This window comes from Equus asinus, chromosome 5 (assembly GCF_041296235.1).
Source record: "Equus asinus isolate D_3611 breed Donkey chromosome 5, EquAss-T2T_v2, whole genome shotgun sequence".
NCBI classification, from domain to species: domain Eukaryota; kingdom Metazoa; phylum Chordata; class Mammalia; order Perissodactyla; family Equidae; genus Equus; species Equus asinus.
Genome location: NC_091794.1, coordinates 82,582,119 through 82,602,213, shown reverse-complemented (window position 1 = coordinate 82,602,213; position 20,095 = coordinate 82,582,119). Strand labels below are relative to the sequence as shown.

Here is a 20,095-nt window from a genome sequence, read left to right as displayed (position 1 = left end):
GCTGTGGTTCGGTCCGGCCTGCCCGCCGCCATGTTGTGTTCTCGCCGGGCCCGCCGCTCTCGCCGCAGCCGCGCTCGCGGGGTCCGTGCGCCTGGTCGGCCCGGCCCGCGGGCTTTCTCCCATTGGCGGAAGACGACGGCGGGGGGGCTCGCTCGTGATTGGTCGGTGGCGGGGAGGCCGCGGACCTGGCACCTTATTGGTCGCGCTGTCTCCGGCCTGGGGGGTGATTAAGGAATCGGAGGCTGCGGGGAGGCTCGTGTCTTGGGGTCGGGCTGCGGGGTGATGACCTCTTACGGCTCAGGCGTCGGGGGGAGGCTGAGGGCGAGCCTAGGCGCCTTAGTGGGGAAGAGAGGGTGATGGTCTGGCAGGTACTTCGGAGGTAGCCTGTGCATGGCCCGAAGTGGGAGGCACTCTAATTCCAGAGTTACCCTCCCTGGAACATACGTGGTCTGGGCTAGGGGCGTGCAAGCTCCCAAGGGTTCCAGGCTTGGAAACAGTGAAACCCGAGTTACAGGCTGAGAGGATCTTTGAGATCCAGGGATGCTAGACCTGGAGCATCACACAGTTTGGGAGCGACCCTGATGTCCATGGATGGCAGGTCTGAGGGCGTGGCATAGGAGGAGAGGCTTCACGGCCCCAGGAACATATCCGGATGATAGTCACAGCAGGGATTTTGCTAGTGTGTGCCAGTGTTGAAACACTAAGGGTTTGGTGGAGCCTTGGAGTCCAGAGTTACCAGACCTGGGAAATGATGCCAGGAGGAAGTAAACAGACCCAGGCTGAGACGGATCCTATTGGAGAAGTGTGTCCAGTCTTAATAACTGAATGCCAAGCCTAGGAGGCATAGCATTAACTAGTGACGGATCTACACGAGTGAGAAAGTACGAAGCATTTTGGGGAACATTTTCAGATTTAGGAGTTATATTGAGAGCAATTACAGATTATTGGGTCTCAGGACCATGCATGTAATTTTGAGATGTTCTCTATGAAGTTTTTCTGCTCTAGGAAGGATACAGGTCAGGGCTGAGTTTCCAAAGCTACCTTTTCTAGCAAATGTTATACTTTGCAATTATCTGGTGAATGGATATTGTTAGGTTCCTCTGTAGTGGAAGAGAGCTTGACAGAGATCCTGGACCTTGACTCATTTATTTCCTTTTATACATGCCAAAAAAAATACACCACCTTCCTGTATACTTAATTTTTTTTTTTAATAAGCATCCCAGAACAAAAATAATCCAGCGCATAGTTTCTTGCATCTTGTCTTAAGTAACAAGACTTGTCAACACTTTCTGGTTCATGTTTCAGAAAGCTTTTGTTCTAATCAAGAGTTGTTGGAGTCAGCGTGCTGGGGGTACATTCCTTTTCCATTGGATTGTAATAACTTGAATTGTTCTACGTGTGCTCCTCTCAAGACTTGAAGATCATGGAAACACATTTATGTTAAACCTCTGTGTTTTCTAATTTGTATTTCCTTGTTAGTGTTGGGTGGTATTTTCTAGCTTTAGATAGATGTTACACTTCTGTTTTATACCAATTTCAAGAAACTCCTGTGGTTTTCAGATTTGCTCAGGTCTTTTTTGTTTGTTTGTTTTGTTTTGTTTTTTGAGGAAGATTAGCCCTGAGCCAACTGCCGCCAATCCTCCTCTTTTTGCTGAGGAAGGCTGGCCCTGAGCTAACATCTGTGCCCATCTTCCTCTACTTTATATGTGGGATGCCTGCCACATCATGGCTTGTCAAGTGGTGCCATGTCTGCGTCCGGACCCGAACCGGTGAACCCCAGACCGCCGAAGCAGAAGGTGCGCGCTTAACTGCTGCACTACTGGGCTGGCCCCAGGTTTGGTCAGTTTTATGTGAATGCAACTACATTTTTGAGAGAGAAGGGGAAAGTAGTAGAGGAAGGGAATTGACATCTTGGGGCACATTTAATACCACATTCCTGTTAGGTGGGCATCATCCCCATGTTGTAGATGAGAAGATTGAGGATCAGAGAGAGGTTAAGTAGTTTGTCCAGTGTCACTTAGTGGTTGAGCCGGGATTCGAATCCAAGTTGCCTGATGCCAAAGCCTGTAGTTGTATGTGCTACATCATGCTATCAACATAAGCATGACTAGTCAAACTACGAGATAGTTTTTTTTTTTTTTAAGATTTTATTTTTCCTTTTTCTCCCCAAAGACCCCTGGTACATAGTTGCATATTTTTAGTTGTGGATCCTTCTAGTTGGGGCATGTGGGATGCCACCTCAGCATGGCTTGATGAGCGGTGCTGTGTCCGCACCCAGGATCCAAACTGGTGAAACCGTGGGCCCCTGAAGTGGAGCACGCGAACCCAACCACTCGGCCACGGGGCCGGCCCCTCCAAGATAGTTTTATATTTCAAAGTGGATCATCTTTCTTTGATTTCTGGGTGTTAGGAGTGTATTGAGTGGGAGAATATAATAAGAATTTGTCATACTGTTTCAAAGATTCAGACCACAGAATGGTAACCATATGGAATATAGGTTCTTCAGCTAGGTATTTAATTTATATCCCTTGGTGTCTGTTGTGAAGGGAAAGATTTACAAAATAAACTGCTGGAGTTTTCCTGAACCCAGGTAGAATGGGGAAGAACACACACAGAAAGTTTAAGAATCTGCATTCTTTAAAACCAGCCTTCAGAATATTGCTGACATAGTCTTTCTATATATGGAAGTGATTAATGCTAAGCAGTGAGGAACTACCAAGTGCATAGTGTAAAGAGCTCACTAGAGAGCTTTTTCAAACATCACCAGTTCTTTAGGAGGTTTATCTCCAAACACTGGGACCTATCCAAAGCCTAATGCCTTCTTCAAACTGTGGGATAATGATTCCAGGGTATGCTTTTCCTGAGTGATGGGTAAAATTAAAACTGGATATAATAAAATATTTGCAATTCCCATTTTGCATGGAAACCTTTAAATAATTCAGGTTTCCAGGGGAGACCAGTAAATTGGAAGTCATAATTGCTTTGTGTTTTGAAATGATTAGGTGAGAGTCTCCTTCTCCATTTTATTTGCAATCACATTGCAGTGTGGAAGATTAAGAATCAAAAGTATGAGGGGCAATAGGGCTTGCCATGCGTTTTATACATTGGTCATCTCAGTTTCCTTTGGCTCAGTCATGACGGTTAACCAAATGTGAAGAATGTAATGGCATCCGTAACTGAGTTTCTTTTTTAGTAAGTCTAGACAAGGTTACAAAAACAAGTGTATACATGTGTCTGTCTTATTCAGCAAGCATTTCTTGACTACTTGCCCTTCAACACCAGTGGCCACCTTCTTTCCATATTAGCTCCTTAGACCCATGGCCACTTGCTGGATCTTGTTATCATCTGGAATTGACAAACCTAGAAATCTTGAACTCCCAGGAGGTCTGAATAGGTCTGAGTTTGTATTAAAAACTTGTGGGGGCTGGCCCTGTGGCCAAGTGGTTAAGTCAGTTAAATCAGTACACACCACTTTGGCAGCCCAGGGCTTTACCGGTGCGCACCCTGGGCACGGACCTAGCACTGCTCATCAGGCCATGCTGAGGCTGCGTCCCACATAGCACACAACCAGAAGGACCTGCAACTAGAATTTACAGCTATTTATTGGGGGGAGCTTTGGAGAGAAGAAAAAAAATTGGCAACAGATGTGAGCTCAGGTGCCAATCTTAAAAAAACAACAACAAAACTTGTGAACTTGCTTTGTCGTTTTAGCAAAAAGGTCATACCAATGCTGTATACTTTACAGATTGTGTCCATGTCATTTTATTAATCTTTATACCAAGTAAGTCTATTATCTCATTTATGCTTACACGTTTTCAATTTGGTCAAAACTGTTTAGTTGTACTAGAAGATACAAGGTTTCTTATCCCAGTGTATGAGAAATGGAGGCAGTGAAATGAGGGGCCTTGCTGGGTGTCTTTCTGAGGCAATTTTGAAGTTCACTTCTGTTATCTTGTAGTTCAGAAGTACTGAGTGACTAAAGATCCATGAATGTAACTGAGGAATAATATCATAGTTCCTGCCTTTTATTGAGTGCTTATATTGTACCAACTAGGGTATAAGTGTATTATGTAAATGATCCTCACACAGTATGAGGTAGCTACTCTTACCACCTTCATTTTCACATGTGAGGAAACTGAGGAGTTAAGTAATTTGCTCAAGGTCACACAGTGAATAAGTGGCAGAGCCCAGAATCAAACATTGGTCTGTAACTCTTAATTCTTACACTATCTGGGGAGCCTTTACTCTTAAACACTGGGTTCTCTTGACACCATAGAATATTATGAAAAAAGAAAAATCCTTGCATCTTAGCTCAGAAAGTGACCTTTGATTCTTTTAGGCATGTCCTTTGTACTGAGACCATAGAGAGTGTGATGACCTTGACAAGGTCACTTAACTTTGCAAGGGCAGAGGCAAGTCTAGCCAGATCACTGGATTCCTAGACCAGTGCTTATTCCACGGGACAACATTGTCTCTCCTGTGGAAGCATTGACTTGATAGCAGAGATGACTCTAAGGTACCTTTTGTGTTTTGACAAATTTGCCTCATTCACAGGAGGGAGAATGGCAGAGGGTATTATGAGGGTCACAGATGACCTTCTTGAAGTTCATTCCAGCCTCAGGCATACAACCTAGGAATAACATTCCTTAGCCAGCAAGTTGTTCTTTTCCATTCTATTTCTTGTGCTCAAAGCAAACTGAGAGTTATCTGATGTCTTACGGTCTCTCTTTTCATTTTGTTTATTCAGTTTTTCATGCATGCACTGTGACTAGTTAGGAAGACTACAAGGTCATTTTAGTATTTTCCCACAGAGGCTCAAAGCACCTAACATAATTTAAGTAGATTAATTGTAGGAGGAAATGGATTTAAAATACTTTGGGCAAAAAGTACCTTTGGAAGGGGCACTGATGTTGGAGTCAGACCTGGGAAAGAATTCTGTCTGCAATGCTTTTACCCTCTGTGTGAGCTGTGGGTCAGATTCTTAACCTGTCTGAGCCTTAGTTTCTTCCTTTGTAAAGTAGTGGTAATAATACCTATCCTATAGAGTAATTGTGAAAAATGAATACAATAGCATGTGGTAGGTGCCTGTCACTGAGTGGGCCTTAATAAGAATGAGCACATCACTTTCTTTTTTGAGCAGCATAAAAATCTGTCCTGACAGCCAGTTAGAGCTTCCCTGATGAGGAGGCCTTTTGTAATTATCTAGTCTGTGAGGTACAGTAAGATTTCTACATGGGGAGCAACCACTTGACATGAAATAACCTAATTTAGTTGTGCTGTTGTGGTTTAGGGGCTGATCTGCAGTGGACGAGTGTGAGGTCAGTATTACTTACAAATGCACAAAGTAGTAGATCATTTGTTTCCGGGTTAGGTTGTCTCCTCATTGCCTCTCTTAATCCCCAGGTTCCTAGTGGTAATGATTCTGATGAGATGAAAACTTCTTCATATTTGCCAAATGGCAATGATTATTGATATCATGACAACTAGTTTTATCCTTCTGTCCAGAAAGAGGTCTGCATTATATCATTTAAAATTTTTCCTAATTGTAGAAATTGTCACTTGAGTAGGACTGTCAGTTTGGTTTGTAGTCACTTGGGTAACATTTTCTTTGAAGTAAGCAGGAAGACAACATTGTGGAATGGTTCCGGGAAAAAATCTTTCTTCCTTCCAGAAATTTTTGCGAGGTTGCAAAATTTGCTGCACCCTTCCCGCACTTCTCCATGTTTTAGCAGTGATGTACTTGATAGCAGTGAGGCGACACCTGTACTCGTTTTCAGCATGGGACTTGTATTTTCCATTTTGGTTTAAGTTCTTGCTTGTCTACAGGCAGATTACTTCTAAATCCAGTGTGCTTTCTTTTATACAGTGAGAGCTTTCTAATGGATAGACTTCAGGTGCAGTTTAGAGAGAGGGACTAGTCTAACCTTTGCGTTTGAGTGTTTCTAGTAGAATAGGTTTAAATTAAAGATTCAACTCTCCATGTCCAAGGTATGTAAAGTGTCCTATTTAAATGAATACCCTTCATTTAAAATCAACAGTATATTGTTATAAGTCATATTCAAGAATTATTCTTAAATGCTTTCATGGGTATGAGCAGTGCTTCAATAAAGCTTCAGTGACTAATAGGAAATGATATTGGAGTATAGCATATTTTGTATCACGTCACTGCCTTAAATCGATTAGAGTTACTGAAGGTTTTCAGTCTCTAATTACTGTTAACCCTGTCCTCAGGAGTTGCAAATTGTCCAGTGATCTATTTGAAATGAGATTCTTTGCCCAGTGTTAAGAAAACATATCCCCTCACCAGTGGCATGTTCTGTCCATTTAAAAGAGAACAGAGAAAGTATATGCTGTTTCCCCTGTTGAACATCTTTGTCATTTTTAACTATCTTAAAAATTATTGCTGTAAGTAATTAGTACTGTAGGTACCTTAGAATTTGCTCATTATCAAATAACAAAGTTGGGGCCTTTTTTTTTTTAAGATTTTATTTTTTTCCTATTTCACCCCAAAGCCCCCCAGTACATAGTTGTATATTCTTCGTTGTGGGTCCTTCTCGTTGTGGCATGTGGGACGCCGCCTCAGTGTGGTTTGATGAGCAGTGCCATGTCTGCGCCCAGGATTCAAACTGACGAAACACTGGGCCGCCTGCAGCGGAGCTTGGGAACTTAACCACTCGGCCACGGGGCCAGCCCCAAGTTGGGGCCTTTTTAAGAAGCAAAGCATACTTGGTTGGCAATAACTTGGGAGGCAGAGGATGGCTAGTTTTGGCGATATTGCATGTCATTTTCCATAGGACTAAATTAAAAAGGGAAACGCCATAATGTGTATAAAACTCCAACCATTTTGGAAGGTGGTAAGAAGAGAGTTACCTGTAGTCTTTGCATTCCACTAAAATTTGTAAGATGGCTTAAAGCCCCATTTCCGGAGCTATTTCATTGGACATTAGTTCTTATACAATGCTAATAAGTGTCCTCTGGGGATGAAAAAAGGATCTTTGACAAAATAATGGCCAAAGTGAAATGCATTGCTTTACTGCAGTTAGCATACAGAGCCTTCGTGCTCCTGTGCCTTATGACCCTTCAAGAGAAAGTGTACATTATGCAGTGTTTCGTGAACTGACTTGGCCATGGATCCTTGTTTGTGAGAACACCTAATAAGCATTTCGTGTTATGATGGTGTGTAGTACAGCCCAGTTGAACAGTTCTGGTGTAGAAAGTCTATAAATAAAAAATGAATCCTTTTGTAGAAGACAGCTTGGCCAATAGTGGGAAAAGACTTTTCTGGGAACATATAACATATGTCTCCAACTTAACGTAGACTCTTAGTGATTTCAAGTCATCTAATCGCGTTACCAATAACAATAATAATAGTAGCAGCTACTGTTTCTTGGAGCACTTCCTGTTTATCAGGCACAGTGTTGTTATTCTACATGCATTATTAACCGCTGGTCTTAATGATTTTTTGTCGTCTTAATATTTCCCATTCATCTACTTTTCAACATCTCCACTACTACATTTTCCAGTAACTAGATTACTGCAGTACCCTGTTTTCCCTGTTATCTGTCTAGAGTGCTGCCATCCTTCTGCCCTCTCTCCTTCTCCATGTTGTGCCCAAAATGATCTTTTAAAAGGGTAATTTTGATTGTGCCAGTCCTATACTTAAAAGTATTCTGTGGTTCACCATTGTCCTCAGAATAATGTTCTAGATTCTTAACCTTGTCCAGCCCTGTTTACTTTTCTAACTTTAATTCTAGCCTCCTGCCTCTGGGCTGCTGCCATTCCAAACTACCGCCCTTCCAGGAACGGAATGCTTTCTCTCCACTCCAGGCTTTGGCACATGCAGTTTGCTTATTTGTCTTAGTAGGTTCCTATTCTTCTTAGGATTTTAAATCTTCAAAGAAGCCTTCTCTGACCAGCTTGCAATTGAGTTAGGCCCTGGGTCAGGTGCTCTGCTTATGTCCTAAACTATGCGCTTGTCCCTATCGTAACTCTTACAATAACTTCCTACTTGTAACTTGTCTCTACTTGTAACTCTTTGTTATAATAGACTTTAATCTCCTTGAGGACAGGGACTGTGTCTTGTTTAGGATCCCCAGATCTTAGTTAGCACAATGCTTGCACATGTAAATATTTATTGAATGAATGAAAGTATTCTTAATCCTTACAGCCCTGCAAGATGTTTTACAGTTTAGGAAATTGGCCTCAGTGGGGTTAAGTAACTAGCCAGAGGTTACTCAGCTAAAAAGAGGTGAGGAGGGAATAGAATCTAAATCTGTCTAGCTGCAAAGACTGGGCTCTTTTTCCCTGCTTCTCCACGTGGCTGCTCTTTTTCATTTTGTCTTTACATATTCCTGTCAAGTGTTCAAACAGCCTGTGCTAAAATCCTATCCGTAGCAGCTTGTGCCATCTTTGGATAGCTCTGAGAGCTGAAATAAGTCCCTCTAGAATAGTTTTCCATCCATTGGTCTTAATTTATACTTTGGAGAATATAATTTATTTTTTAAAAACAAATAATTCAGAATTTATAATCTACTTAAGGTCTCATTTATTAGTTTACTTTATTCATTTATTGAGCAACCATTACTGAGCACCAGCGCTATTCTAATGATGTTATCATTGCTCAGAATGTTTCTGGGACTTCTTTGGGAATTATCTTCAGAACTTCTGTCAGATTCTTTGGAAAATATGTCAACACAGTTTTTTGTAAACCTTGAAGGTGGGTTTAATTAGGGAAATAACTAATAGTTGTTCAGGACCAAGTTAGATGAAGGATATGGGTCAGAAGTTAAAATCTGGCAGCCCTCAATTTTCTTTGATCTGCTTATAATTTTTTAAGAGTTTGAACCAAAATTGAAAATGGAAAGATTTAACATTAAAACAATCTGGCTTTCATTTTTTTTTTTTAAATCAGACAAAATGATACTATTTATGAAGCTGTTGCAATGGTTCTGGAAGAGATAATGAGGGTAGTAGTACGAGGAATGGGTTTAATGGATGTTCTCTGTGAGGCTATTTATATTTTAAAATTGAAGACATTGAAATTATTCATTAATATAGAACTGATTAAAAAATTATGGTACATCCATTGAATGGAATATAATTCAATTATTATAAATGATATAGGTATATATTTGATATGGAAAATGATTCACATTTGTTTAAGTGAAAAAAATTACAAAACAGTTTGTATAGTATTGTCTAATACTGGAGGGACTAACTCAGCCTCATGTCTCATTTACATTAAGAAAAATTTCTGAAAGTGTATAACCCAAAATACTAACAGTGCTTGATTCTGGGTAGTTGGATTAAAGGTGTTCTTAAAAAAATACTTCGTCTCCCTAACCTATAACAACATCAATACAAAACAAACTGCTATATACATCCTTCTCATCAGCTTAGTATATAATAAGGCTCACAGTGTATTTAATATTCAGGTAAATATGACTGTGTCCCCATTTCAACATATGAAAAGTTCATTTTTTTCTAGAGGTTCTCTTCTCTGATAATTCTTGGGACCCCTAGATTTGCTTACTAAGTCCAAAGGGGCCATTTAGTTAAGGATACCATCAATAAAATGTTTGTTTAGGCCTCTGAAGAATAGTTTCTTTTCTGCTATTTTGTTTCCGCTGGGATAGAGTGCAACCTCTAAGATCAGGTAATCTAGGGTACTGAGCAAGACCCTGTGCTTGGCAGGAATTGTCATGGTGGTTGAGCCCAACTTATGCCATAACTCTGGTCCTTAAGTCATTCCTTAAGATGCCAGATCAAGAACTATTCTAGCATCAACTTTTTGTGTCTGGGATCTGGCTTTTGCTTCTTTTATTGAATCTGAAGCTCTTAGTGGGGTAAACCAGCATTGCTCCATGGCCCTTGTCAGTTGGAGCCGAGTACTATAGTAAATGCCCCTTTAGATGGGACATTCACTCTCCACTTTTCCTCAATCCTCACTGCTCTCTGTTATTTCATTGACACTATGGCTAAGGTTGGGTTTGATTTATATTTCTGTACTAACACTGGGGATGTATGTGGATATCAATAAGACACAACCGCTGCGTTCAAGAAGTTCTTCTCTGGTAATAGAGATATGGTAAAAGGTAATTATAACATGTGACAAGGGCTGGCCCCATGGCCGAGTGGTTAAGTTCTTGTGCTCCGCTTCGGTGGCCCAGGGTTTCACCAGTTCGAATCCTGGGCGAGGGCATGGCACCGCTCATCAAGCCATGCTGAGGCGGCATCCCACATGCCACAACTAGAAGGACCCACAACTAAAAATACACAACTATGTACGAGGGGGCTTTGGGAGAAAAAGGAAAAATCTTTAAAACAAAACAAAACAAAAAACATGAGACACGTCCTGTAGTCAAGTGTATATTTAGATATTAATTGAGCACCTACCACATGATAGGTATTAATGCTGAGTGCTTTAACTTATCTCATTTAAGCCTCAGCACTCCTCTGAGTTGGTGTTATGTTTTCCATTTTATACATAAAGAATTGAGCTTAGAGATGATTAAGTAACAGCTAGCTAGTACATAGGTAGCTATGATTCAAAATCAATTTTCTGACCAAGAGCATCTTCCCACCTTGCCTTCTTTGAGAGCTTTAAAGCTTGAACCATGTAACTAGAGGCATTGGTCTTGTCTCATAGTGATCTAGGCGTTTTTTTAGGGCAAGAAGATGCAGTTGTCTGGTGTAGAGGACTGCTGAGATCCAGGACCAGGGAAGAATGTGAGTTGGAATCCAAGAGATCTCATGAGGCTCTTAGTTTACAGCAATGACAGGCTAGTGAAGAGAAAGCTATAGTAAGTGAATGGGTCAGGCTGCCAAATGGAAATTCTAGGATAATTTGAATTCTCTTCCCACTGATGGCTTGAATTCTACTAAGGTGACTGTTGATGAGAAATAGGGGTTGAAGTGTTTTTCTTGCAAATGCTAAGAACTAATAAAAACTATGCCAGAGACCTTCACAGAGTATCAAGGGACATGTTTGGTTTAATCTGGTACATCAAAAGCTGAGTCGAAGGGTAGGCTTTTGGAATAATAACCAGACCGCCGCCAGGATTGGTGGTGAAAGGCATGGATTTCTGGCATAAAAACCGGGGAAGATTTTTAGTAGCAGCTGGTGGTCCTCCCACACTGTCCTTTATGGCTCAGGAGTTGCTTTCCGCAGGGTTGCAGGGTATGCTGGAGATGGAAGAGAGACATTCCCTCATAGTAGCTTCAGGACCTTAAGGAGATAGGCCTCTCTGAACCTTAAGCCCTGTGTAAAACAAGGAATTTGGATTGGATGACTTGTAGCACTTTCCATTTTTCAGTTCTTACTCAGGCACAGAACAGTATGCTTTACATACGTTAGCTCATTTAATCCTTCAAGCGGCTCTGTGAGATAGATGGTGATATCCTTATATTACAGATGAGGAAACTGAGGCTCAGGATTAGTCCAGTGTCATACAGTTAATAAATAGGGGAGCCAGAATTTGAAACTAGCTCTGCCTGACTCCCAAGTGCTTAGTTGTTTTGTCATAGTGACACTAGTTAATTGATGTGAGCATGTTCTCCCTATTCCTCTGCCTCCCAACCCTCAAATGAGCGCCTTTGCAGCTGACTTGACCGCCAGTGTTGTGGGGTTAAGAGAAGCTCTAGTGTGGATAAGGCACACAACTGTTGGCCTTCTGCCTTCCCTTCCCAGGTTGGTAGCTGTTCAGAATCTGTAATCTAAACTTTTGAGAAAAGAACTATAGTACCTGCAGCTCTGTAGCTTGAGGGATTGCCCCACACTGCACCCTGCAGCACTCTGTTAGCATAACTAAACTCTTATTTAGATGCCATAGTGAAATTACCATGCAATCCCTTAATATTTTAATGTATACTGTTTTTAATGATTTAGTTGTTAGTTTCAAGTTCTTATAAATTATAGTGTGATTTGCTGCTGTGTAAATGTTCCTAATAGTTTAGTAATAAAATTTGTATCAACTTATAGGGTGCTATTTTGTCAGATACTTAGTTAGCTAGGTCTCTAACCAACAGATCAAATTCAACATTGGTCATATTTCTAAATTTTAAATTTATGAAGTTGGGTGTTATGGTTGTGCTATCTGTACATAAATGTGACACCTAAGAATTTCCTTGGATGTGTCCTTAGGTTCTCCATGTCTTGGTAAGCAGTGTGGTGCAGTGGGAAGAGTACCACCCTAGATGGGACCTGAGTTTGCATCCTAGATGTATGGCTGGCTAGGGGCCAGTTGTTAACGTCTCTGAACCTCACTCCTTTTCACATGTAAAAGGGGATGGTGAGGATTAGAGAGGTACAGTCTGTAATGTACCTAGTACAGAACCTGGCACTAATTGGTGTTCAGAAATTATTTCATTTCAGTGTGGGAAATGAGTGGAATGCATGTAGAGAAGTTAATATGGCAAAGTGATCAGACAGACCACTTTGCTTCTGTTTCAGGGCTCTGCCGAATCTCTGCATATGCCCACGATGACCTCTCATGTAAGACCAACTGAGGCATTTCTAGAAAAGATTTCATCTACCTGGCAAAACAGTTGTGTGTTGTTTAGTCCTGGGATACTTAGCTTTGATGGGAGGAAGCAGATCTAAGGAGATTGTTAAAGGCCTCAGATAATAGTGAGCTGTTTCTATTTGAATATTTTTTAAAAAAAGAAAAAATAATAAGTGAAAGAAAGAAAGAGAAAGCACGTCTTAACTGATTTTCACCATATTAGGAGGCTCCCTTAAAACATAAATATTTGGGCCCAAAATCTATAAGCAAAACTTCAACCACCACTGGTAAACTTTAGCACCCCAGAATGTCTTCAGTAACGATAATACTTACAATGTCTCTCCTGAGATCAACCCTGCTGCTTATTATTGAAAAGATAATAGAAAGGTTTATCCTTTGTGATATTAAAAGATAATCAGTAACATTTTGTGATCACCCTAAATAAATTAAACCATCAGACTATACGTGCTTTAAACAATAATATATTCACTACTGTTCTACCTTTGCTAGTTTTTTCCCCCTTTATCATTATATTTCCCTCTTGGGTTCCTGGTAGACTGTTTGGAAATGCCACTGTCCCTGTCACTAACATCATACGTTACTGCAGAATTTTCCTATTTAGATTAGTTTGTGTTTCAAAAGAAAGTGATTTACCCTGGTACTAATATGGGCTTTTAAAATTGCCATGGACGGTAATGACAGATGCCTTTTTAATAATCTGGCAAACTGCTGTATGGCCGTTGGTATCACTCTTTGTTACTGATAAAGAAGCTTCATTTTCTTTTGAGCCATTGGATTAACCCACCCAGTTTTCTTTTTCTTCTTCTGTTAATGCTCAACAGAAAACTGAAGATAGTTAAGTCATACAACTTTCCGACCTTGTGCACATTGCTTCTCTAGTTTACTGCTATAGGATACTGTAGCAGTATCTTGCCGACATCTTTGATGGCCAATCAGAAGCAGTTAAATTACCTTAAAATTTTTAAATGGAACTCTGACAGCCAATAAGAAATCCTTTGGGTGGGAACTGTAACAGCCTTTTCACATGATTTTAAGAACAGTTCTAAATTTGCAGTATCCTGTTTGGGAAGCACATGTGGCCCTAGTGCATCTGCTGTGTGCATTTGCCAGGCATTTCCAAACCTTAAGTTCCTCGTAGTTTGAAGTCTGGATCTGACCCCTGTTCTGCTTCTCAAGGTAACTTTAAAACAGGAAGTGTACAAAGGAGATAACTGATGACGTGAACAGCCAATCATGGCTTTGTGTTCTTAGCCGATAAAGCAGCTCAGCCAATGGGACCACTCTGGAGGCAAGGTTTGGTGTCAAATAGCATGCTAGATTGAATGCCTTTGACTGTTAAAGTGGAAGGAGGCTGCAGGGTTTCATTGGAGCCTCGGAGTTTTTCACTGAGGCAGGGGTCAGCTGAAAGACAAAGAAAAATGGCGAATAGTTTGCTGGGGGGTGGGGGGACAGCTGTTCGGGTTTTCACTGGAGTGGACATTCCAGATTCAGGTTTCTGCATCTCCTGCTGCCTTTTGTTTCCTCCGTTCTTTGGGGGGGAGGGATAGGAGTGACTTAAATTCTCCCTGTCCATGGAGATATAAATAACTACATGTAAAATTAATGCAGTTCTCGGTAAGTTTAATTCTTTGTTTTGTGTTAAAATGGTAGAAACTGTTTAGCTTCAGAGAGTGTAGACAAGTTGCACTGTTTCAGAAAATGGCCACTTTACATTCCATGCATACCTTTTGGTGCACCTAGAGTACCTTGCTCTGTTTAGATTTTGCATGCCCTTCAACTGGGATTTCTTTTCCTAGTTGAGTTTCGACAAGATCAGGTACATGAAGAAAGGCTAGTCATTTTTCAGGGGCACACAGAAGCAAAGCACTTTCTCTTTGCATTGGGTAAACTTAACTGTTTTCCAAATAATTTTCCTTTGTTCAAGTGCACTGAAGCTTTCCTACAGAATAAGCTGAGTTGTTGTAAGACTTTTTCTATTTCCATGCACTTTGTTGACATCTGTGTTTTCAGAGGTGGAAGGAACACTATTGCCGTTCTAAATTTGTATGAAAATATGATTTGCACTGATGAAGGTTGTAATGGTGAAGGCCACATGCCAGTGTGAGATTCTCCCATAACTTTCTTGATTTACCTGTCTGCTGCTAGATTCTAAGTACCAGTTAATTAATTAACAATCTTTGTTTTAAAATGTACATTTTCGGTTAGAATGCTGGTTAGAAACATACTTCTCCTTTATATTGGCCGTGACAAGAGCAAATCTTTTCCCACCAGTTTCACACATTTTGTCAGGCGTTGATTTGATTCTTTAAAATGACGTGAACAACATGCTTTTCATTTTCTGTATGAAATATTTGAAATCTTAATTTACCTGCATTTTGTGAATAGGAAAGTTAAGAGTATAGGCACCTTGTCTTTTGCCCTTGATATATATATTTTTTCCTCTTTAGGGATATGAAGCTAATGCAGGTTGCTAATCTGTAACCAGCCAGTTCTTGTGAATAGTGAAGTCTTCTGTTTCATGTACTATGATCTGTAATACACTTGATTTTAAAAAGCAATTATTTCTTTTCTTTTTATTTGCAAAGATGGAATGAAGGTCATTGGAACATTTCTGCAGCAGACTCGGTGTGGAACAGTGAGCCAGCAGCCCTCAGTCTCTGGGTAGGGAAAAGGAGCAGGCCCTGTTAGAGGAAAAGTTTGGAGGGTGCTGCTTTGCCTTTCCCTCGCTTCCCCTCAAGTAAAGGATTTACCTAAGAGGATCGTTAGGGGTTTAGATTTTGGACTCTTCGAATTGGAGTGGTATAGCAAAGTCGCTAGAGGCAGGCCTCTGTCGTTGCTCACAAAAGTGACCTTGAAAAACTGCCGAGGAGTTGAAAGATTGAAGGACAAAGTTTGTTTATACAGATTTGGACTGAAAAGCTCTCTTTAAGATGAAAAGAGACTGTACTTCTGATGTTCAAGTTGACTGGTTAGTAGGAATATCTTATAGATTCAAATTAGGAGTTTTCAAGCAATAAGACAATAGGGCTGCATTCATTCTCTCTCCCACTCTTCTCCGTTCCCTCCCCCCAGCAAAAAAATTCTAAATCCTTTTGGTATGATAGTTGAGTGAACTCCCTAACAGATTCAGAATTCCTTGCACGCTACCTTGTCTTCTGTGTAATCTAAAGGGTTCTTAGTGAAGAATGGTATTTCAGGAGTTCAAAATAGTTATGTTTGTGAAACTTCTTTTGGAGAATTGGAGTGCTTATGGTAAGAAAATGGTCATTCTGGGTAGTTAAGTCCTAAGAGAAAAGAGTATGTGTTAAGGATTACATTTTAATGGATAATTATTTTAATTTAAATTTATTTTTTACAAGTCATTGATTTATATGTTATTGGTTACTCTGGGTTTTACATATGACTTAAAAAATAGTTGTAGATACTGAATGACCCTCTTGGCCCTGAGAGAAGACATGGAGCAGGGGAGGCAGAAGGTAAGTGGGGCACAGTATGAGGCCTAGATAAAACTCTTTATATTAAGAACTTTGTGGATTTAGCTTCTTGGAGAGATATCTAGCCACTGCCTCTAGCCTGGGTTCTTAACCTTTTTCGGGTCATGGACTCTGAGAATCTGACCCACTACCTAGAAAAATGCACATAGGCATGCCTATGCAGAACCGCTGGTGACTAAGATATTTTCCAGTGTATGTCGAATGGTGTTTAATGATCTCATTTAACACTTTAGCCAGATAAATGTTTCCCAGAGAAACGAAGAAAACTCTTATTTCCGTAGGGAGCAAAGACCTTCTAGAGCTACCTATAACTTAGACTGGGGGTCGGTGTGTGTGGGTCGGGGAGGCTTAAATGGGGATTGAGAGTTGGGCATTTATTTACTCTGATTGCAGTTTTTGAGGCAGCATGGTGCAGTAGCAAAAGCAAGCCATTTAAAGCCAGGAGAGCTGTGTTCAGGTCCCACTCAGCTATCACCAGCTTTGTGAGCTTGGGCAAGTCAGCCATTTAGTGTCAGCTTCCTCACATGTAAAAATGGGACCTAAAAATAGCGCCTTCCTATTTAGTGGTGAGTTTCAAATGAGATCATGTATGTCAAAGTGCTTTGCAAATTGCGAAGTGCTGCATAAATATTAGATGTTACTAATGCAGACTGTTGGGGGTTAACCACTTATGAAGATCGATGTGGCTCATCAGAGGAAAAAATGCCAGTATTTTAGTATGTTTACACAGGAGTTTGTTTAAACCTGACACATCTCTTTTTAAACTGGTTCCACATGCCTTCACCTGCATATTCCTGTTTATGCTTACATGACCCTATACAGTGCACACATTGAGACCATCAAACTTTCCCTTACCAAGATTCCTATGAAAGAATTTTAACCCCTTTGTCAAAAATTAAGGGCGTCTCAGAATAAGATGAAATGGGAATGCTGATTTTTTTAAAACCCTCATTAGATTTAGGAACCTCTTAGAATAAAATCTGGAAACCTCTTCTGATTGGACACTGAGATTTGCATTATAATGCAAGTAAGTTGTAATAGTTGCAGATGTTTACCAAGCAGAGGTTACATTTTTAGTTTGTGCACCAAATATTTATAAAGTAAACCGGAGCCATTTTTTTGTTTGCTTGGTGGTCATATGATCTCCTTTCTGTCAGTTTTAAGCTTGGGAGGTAGTTACAGCTTGCAAAGTAGTAGCAAGCAAGTAAATGTTAGGATGAGGACTTTTAAAAAAATAATTGGTCTCTCTTTAAAGCATAAACACTAGCATAAATTTCGTGCAGTTGACACCTACCGTGAGATGTATTTCCAAGATAAATAGTGGAAACCTGTGGGGATTTCTTTCTCACCCGTTTTACATGCCTGGTTTCATCTCTTTTCAGAACTGCTTTTTTTCCCCTTCCCTGAGGTGGGGTGGATATTTTGTGATCTATTTGATTTCTTGTCCTATGAAGTCCATCCTTTCAGGCGTGGTCAGTCAGTATTGATGTCTGCCTCCTTTCTGTGCGTTGAAAGAATCATATCCAGACAGAATAAAGTTTGGCAAAATTGGCATTGGCCTCTCCAAATAAAATTCCAGTTCCAAGGATGTGTATGTTTGAAAACAGCAGTCATGGTCCCTGTGGACTTTGTGTTCCTAAAGCAAGATGAGATCTCCTTTTAAAGAAGCTATATACTTTTGTGGAGGCTTCAGTAACCCAAAAAGCATTCTTAAAGCTAATGATTTATACATGATCTTCTTCATGAATGAAGTTATTTTTGCATATCCCTATCCCCAATGATACATGCACACAGAGTTTGTATACTCTTAAGTTAGGCTGATCAAAATTATTTAGGAATCTTGTCTAATTCCCTTCTTATAAAGTGGGGAAGTTGAGGCCCAGATGGGTTAGCAGCCCCAATCTTTCAACTTTTTTTTTTTAAGATTTTATTTTTTTTTCTTTTTTCTCCCCAAAGCTCCCCGGTGCATAGTTGTATATTCTTAGTTGTGGGTCCTTCTAGTTGTGGCATGTGGGATGCTGCCTCAGCATGGCTTGATGAGTGGTGCCATGTCCGCGCCCAGGATTTGAACCGGTGACACCCTGGGCCGCCGAAGCAGAGCATGCAAACTTAACCACTTGGCCACGGGACAGGCCCCCTTTCAGCTTTTTAATGTCTGGCTTCTGCGAGTTCAGAGATTCGACTCCCACTCAGCTCATTCCATGTTTCTTTTATTCCTCTACGTTGTTTTTACTTATTATTTTCTGTATTTCTCTTCCTTTTGGTACATCTGTACAGGTTTGCTATTTGAACACAGAAGGAACAGAGAGAAAATGGGCCATGGAAGAGGTTCGGAAGTCTCCATGTGGAGTCTGTTGGGTAGAAAGTCTGCTGTGGCAGCAGACTTACTATCCCTTTGGGATCTGAGGATCTCTTGTCTCAGCCAGTTGCTTATTCAGAAAGCTGAGAATCAGCTAGGAAGCTAATGGTGCCCACCTGGCTGAGGTGTCCCAGAGAACTAGGTTACTTTTATGCATACAAGGAAGTAAACTAAGGTATGCAAACACAACCTGTGTGCCAGTTAGTTGTTTCTTTTTTCATTTTGTTTTGTTTTGTGTTGTTAACGCACCTCAAGAACAAGCTAATTTCCAAACAAATTTGGAGCTGGTTCTTCATGTGAGTCCTTAAGCCAACCTGTATTTAATAAACCAAGATCCCAGGATCATTTTAAGCATTGGATAAGACTGAAATAGAAATTGTTGTCTATATACTCCCAAAATAATATTTTAACTGTGCCAACTTTACTCTTTACTACCAGCAAAGTGGTATTGTATATCTGCATGTGTGTGTTTGGCTACTTGTGGATTTGGTTTTTGTTCTTATTTTGCATATTCTCTGATAGGCTGTAATCTACTTGAGAATTTTTCTGTTTTCTACTTGGATTTCTTTTTCCCACCTTCTTATATATGAACAAAAGTTATAGTTTATTGAAAGAATGAGAGCTTGAATGATGAAACTTATGTAATATTTAAGTCCTAAGGTGGTATACTGTGACTGAAAATTAAAATCGACACAGCTGGATGGTATCTACGTCATGTCTGCATTTCCCAGAAACTTAATTTTCTTTCTTTCTTTTTTTTTTGAGGAAGCCTGGCCCTGAGCTAACATCCGTGCCCATCTTCCTCTACTTTATATGTGGGACACCTGCCACAGCATGGCTTGCCAAGCGGCGCCATGTCTGCACCTGGGATCCGAACCAGTGAACACTGGGCCGCTGAAGCGGAACGTGCGCACTTAACCGCTGCACCACCGGGCCGGCCCCTTAATTTGCTTTTTAATCTCTTCTTTCTGTTACCTCAGTGTTGGGCCCAGCTCTTTAGAACTTGGCAGATTCTATTTCTATTATCACCCTTATCTTCCTGGTTCTCCCCTTGGCATTCCAAAGCCAGACCTCACTGTTGAATGATTGACCAAAAGTTTTTCTCTATTTAGGGTATTTACTGTAAATTAAATTACAGTTCTGCACCCTGCAGTGAAAAAGGACAGTTGAAGGATAAGAAATGAAGGTAAATTCCAGTGTAAAGGCAGAACTAAAGAAAAAAAAACACCTAGTAAATGTTTAACTTTGAAGTGGCATAACATAGCTTGTGACCTTGTGTGCCTTAGTTCAAAGGAAGAAAGGAGACTAAAATAACCACAGCAAACAGCAGTGCTGCTTCACTTGGTTATCCTTTTTTCTTGGAAGTACTATCATTTTGGTCTGTCTCCATAGTTTCAATTACATAGAAAACTAAAGAGAGGACCTGCTTGGCTGGAAATATCCAGATAAAATGAATTTTTCCTTTATCCACTTAAGCTATGTAGTTCTTACCTTTGAGAAAATACTAAAGTTGGATGCTTTACACTTCCTTTCACTAATTCATCATGCAGGCATGTCTTTGGAGACTTAAAAAATATGTACAAATAAAATTTTACTCCTGGATCTAAAAATCTGTAGAGGAGACAAATGATATGTATCAAGTATATGAAACTGTTAGGAAAGTACAAGCAAAGGACACAAAATTCAGAGGAGGGCAGATCTGTACTTCTGGCTTGGGA

The 20,095-nt window shown here is 40.4% G+C and overlaps 1 protein-coding gene across 23 annotated transcripts in view; it reads left to right on the top strand.

Moving 5' to 3' along the window:
- NFYC (nuclear transcription factor Y subunit gamma) overlaps window positions 1-20,095 on the top strand; it is a 63,396-nt gene that overhangs the window by 248 nt on the left and 43,053 nt on the right. For 3 of the 23 annotated variants that reach the window (XM_070510212.1, XM_070510207.1, XM_070510204.1), the window contains exon 1: window positions 31-223. The exons of 5 other annotated variants lie outside the window; for them this stretch is intronic. In XM_070510212.1, coding sequence (XP_070366313.1) covers window positions 31-223 — 193 coding nt within the window. Of the gene's footprint in view, window positions 1-30; window positions 224-1,621; window positions 1,797-13,561; window positions 13,701-13,849; window positions 14,139-15,109; window positions 15,186-15,242; window positions 16,001-18,581; window positions 19,564-20,095 lie in introns of those variants that run through there. 15 more of the 23 variants (XM_070510217.1, XM_044770482.2, XM_070510221.1 and 12 more) reach the window with 13 other exon arrangements.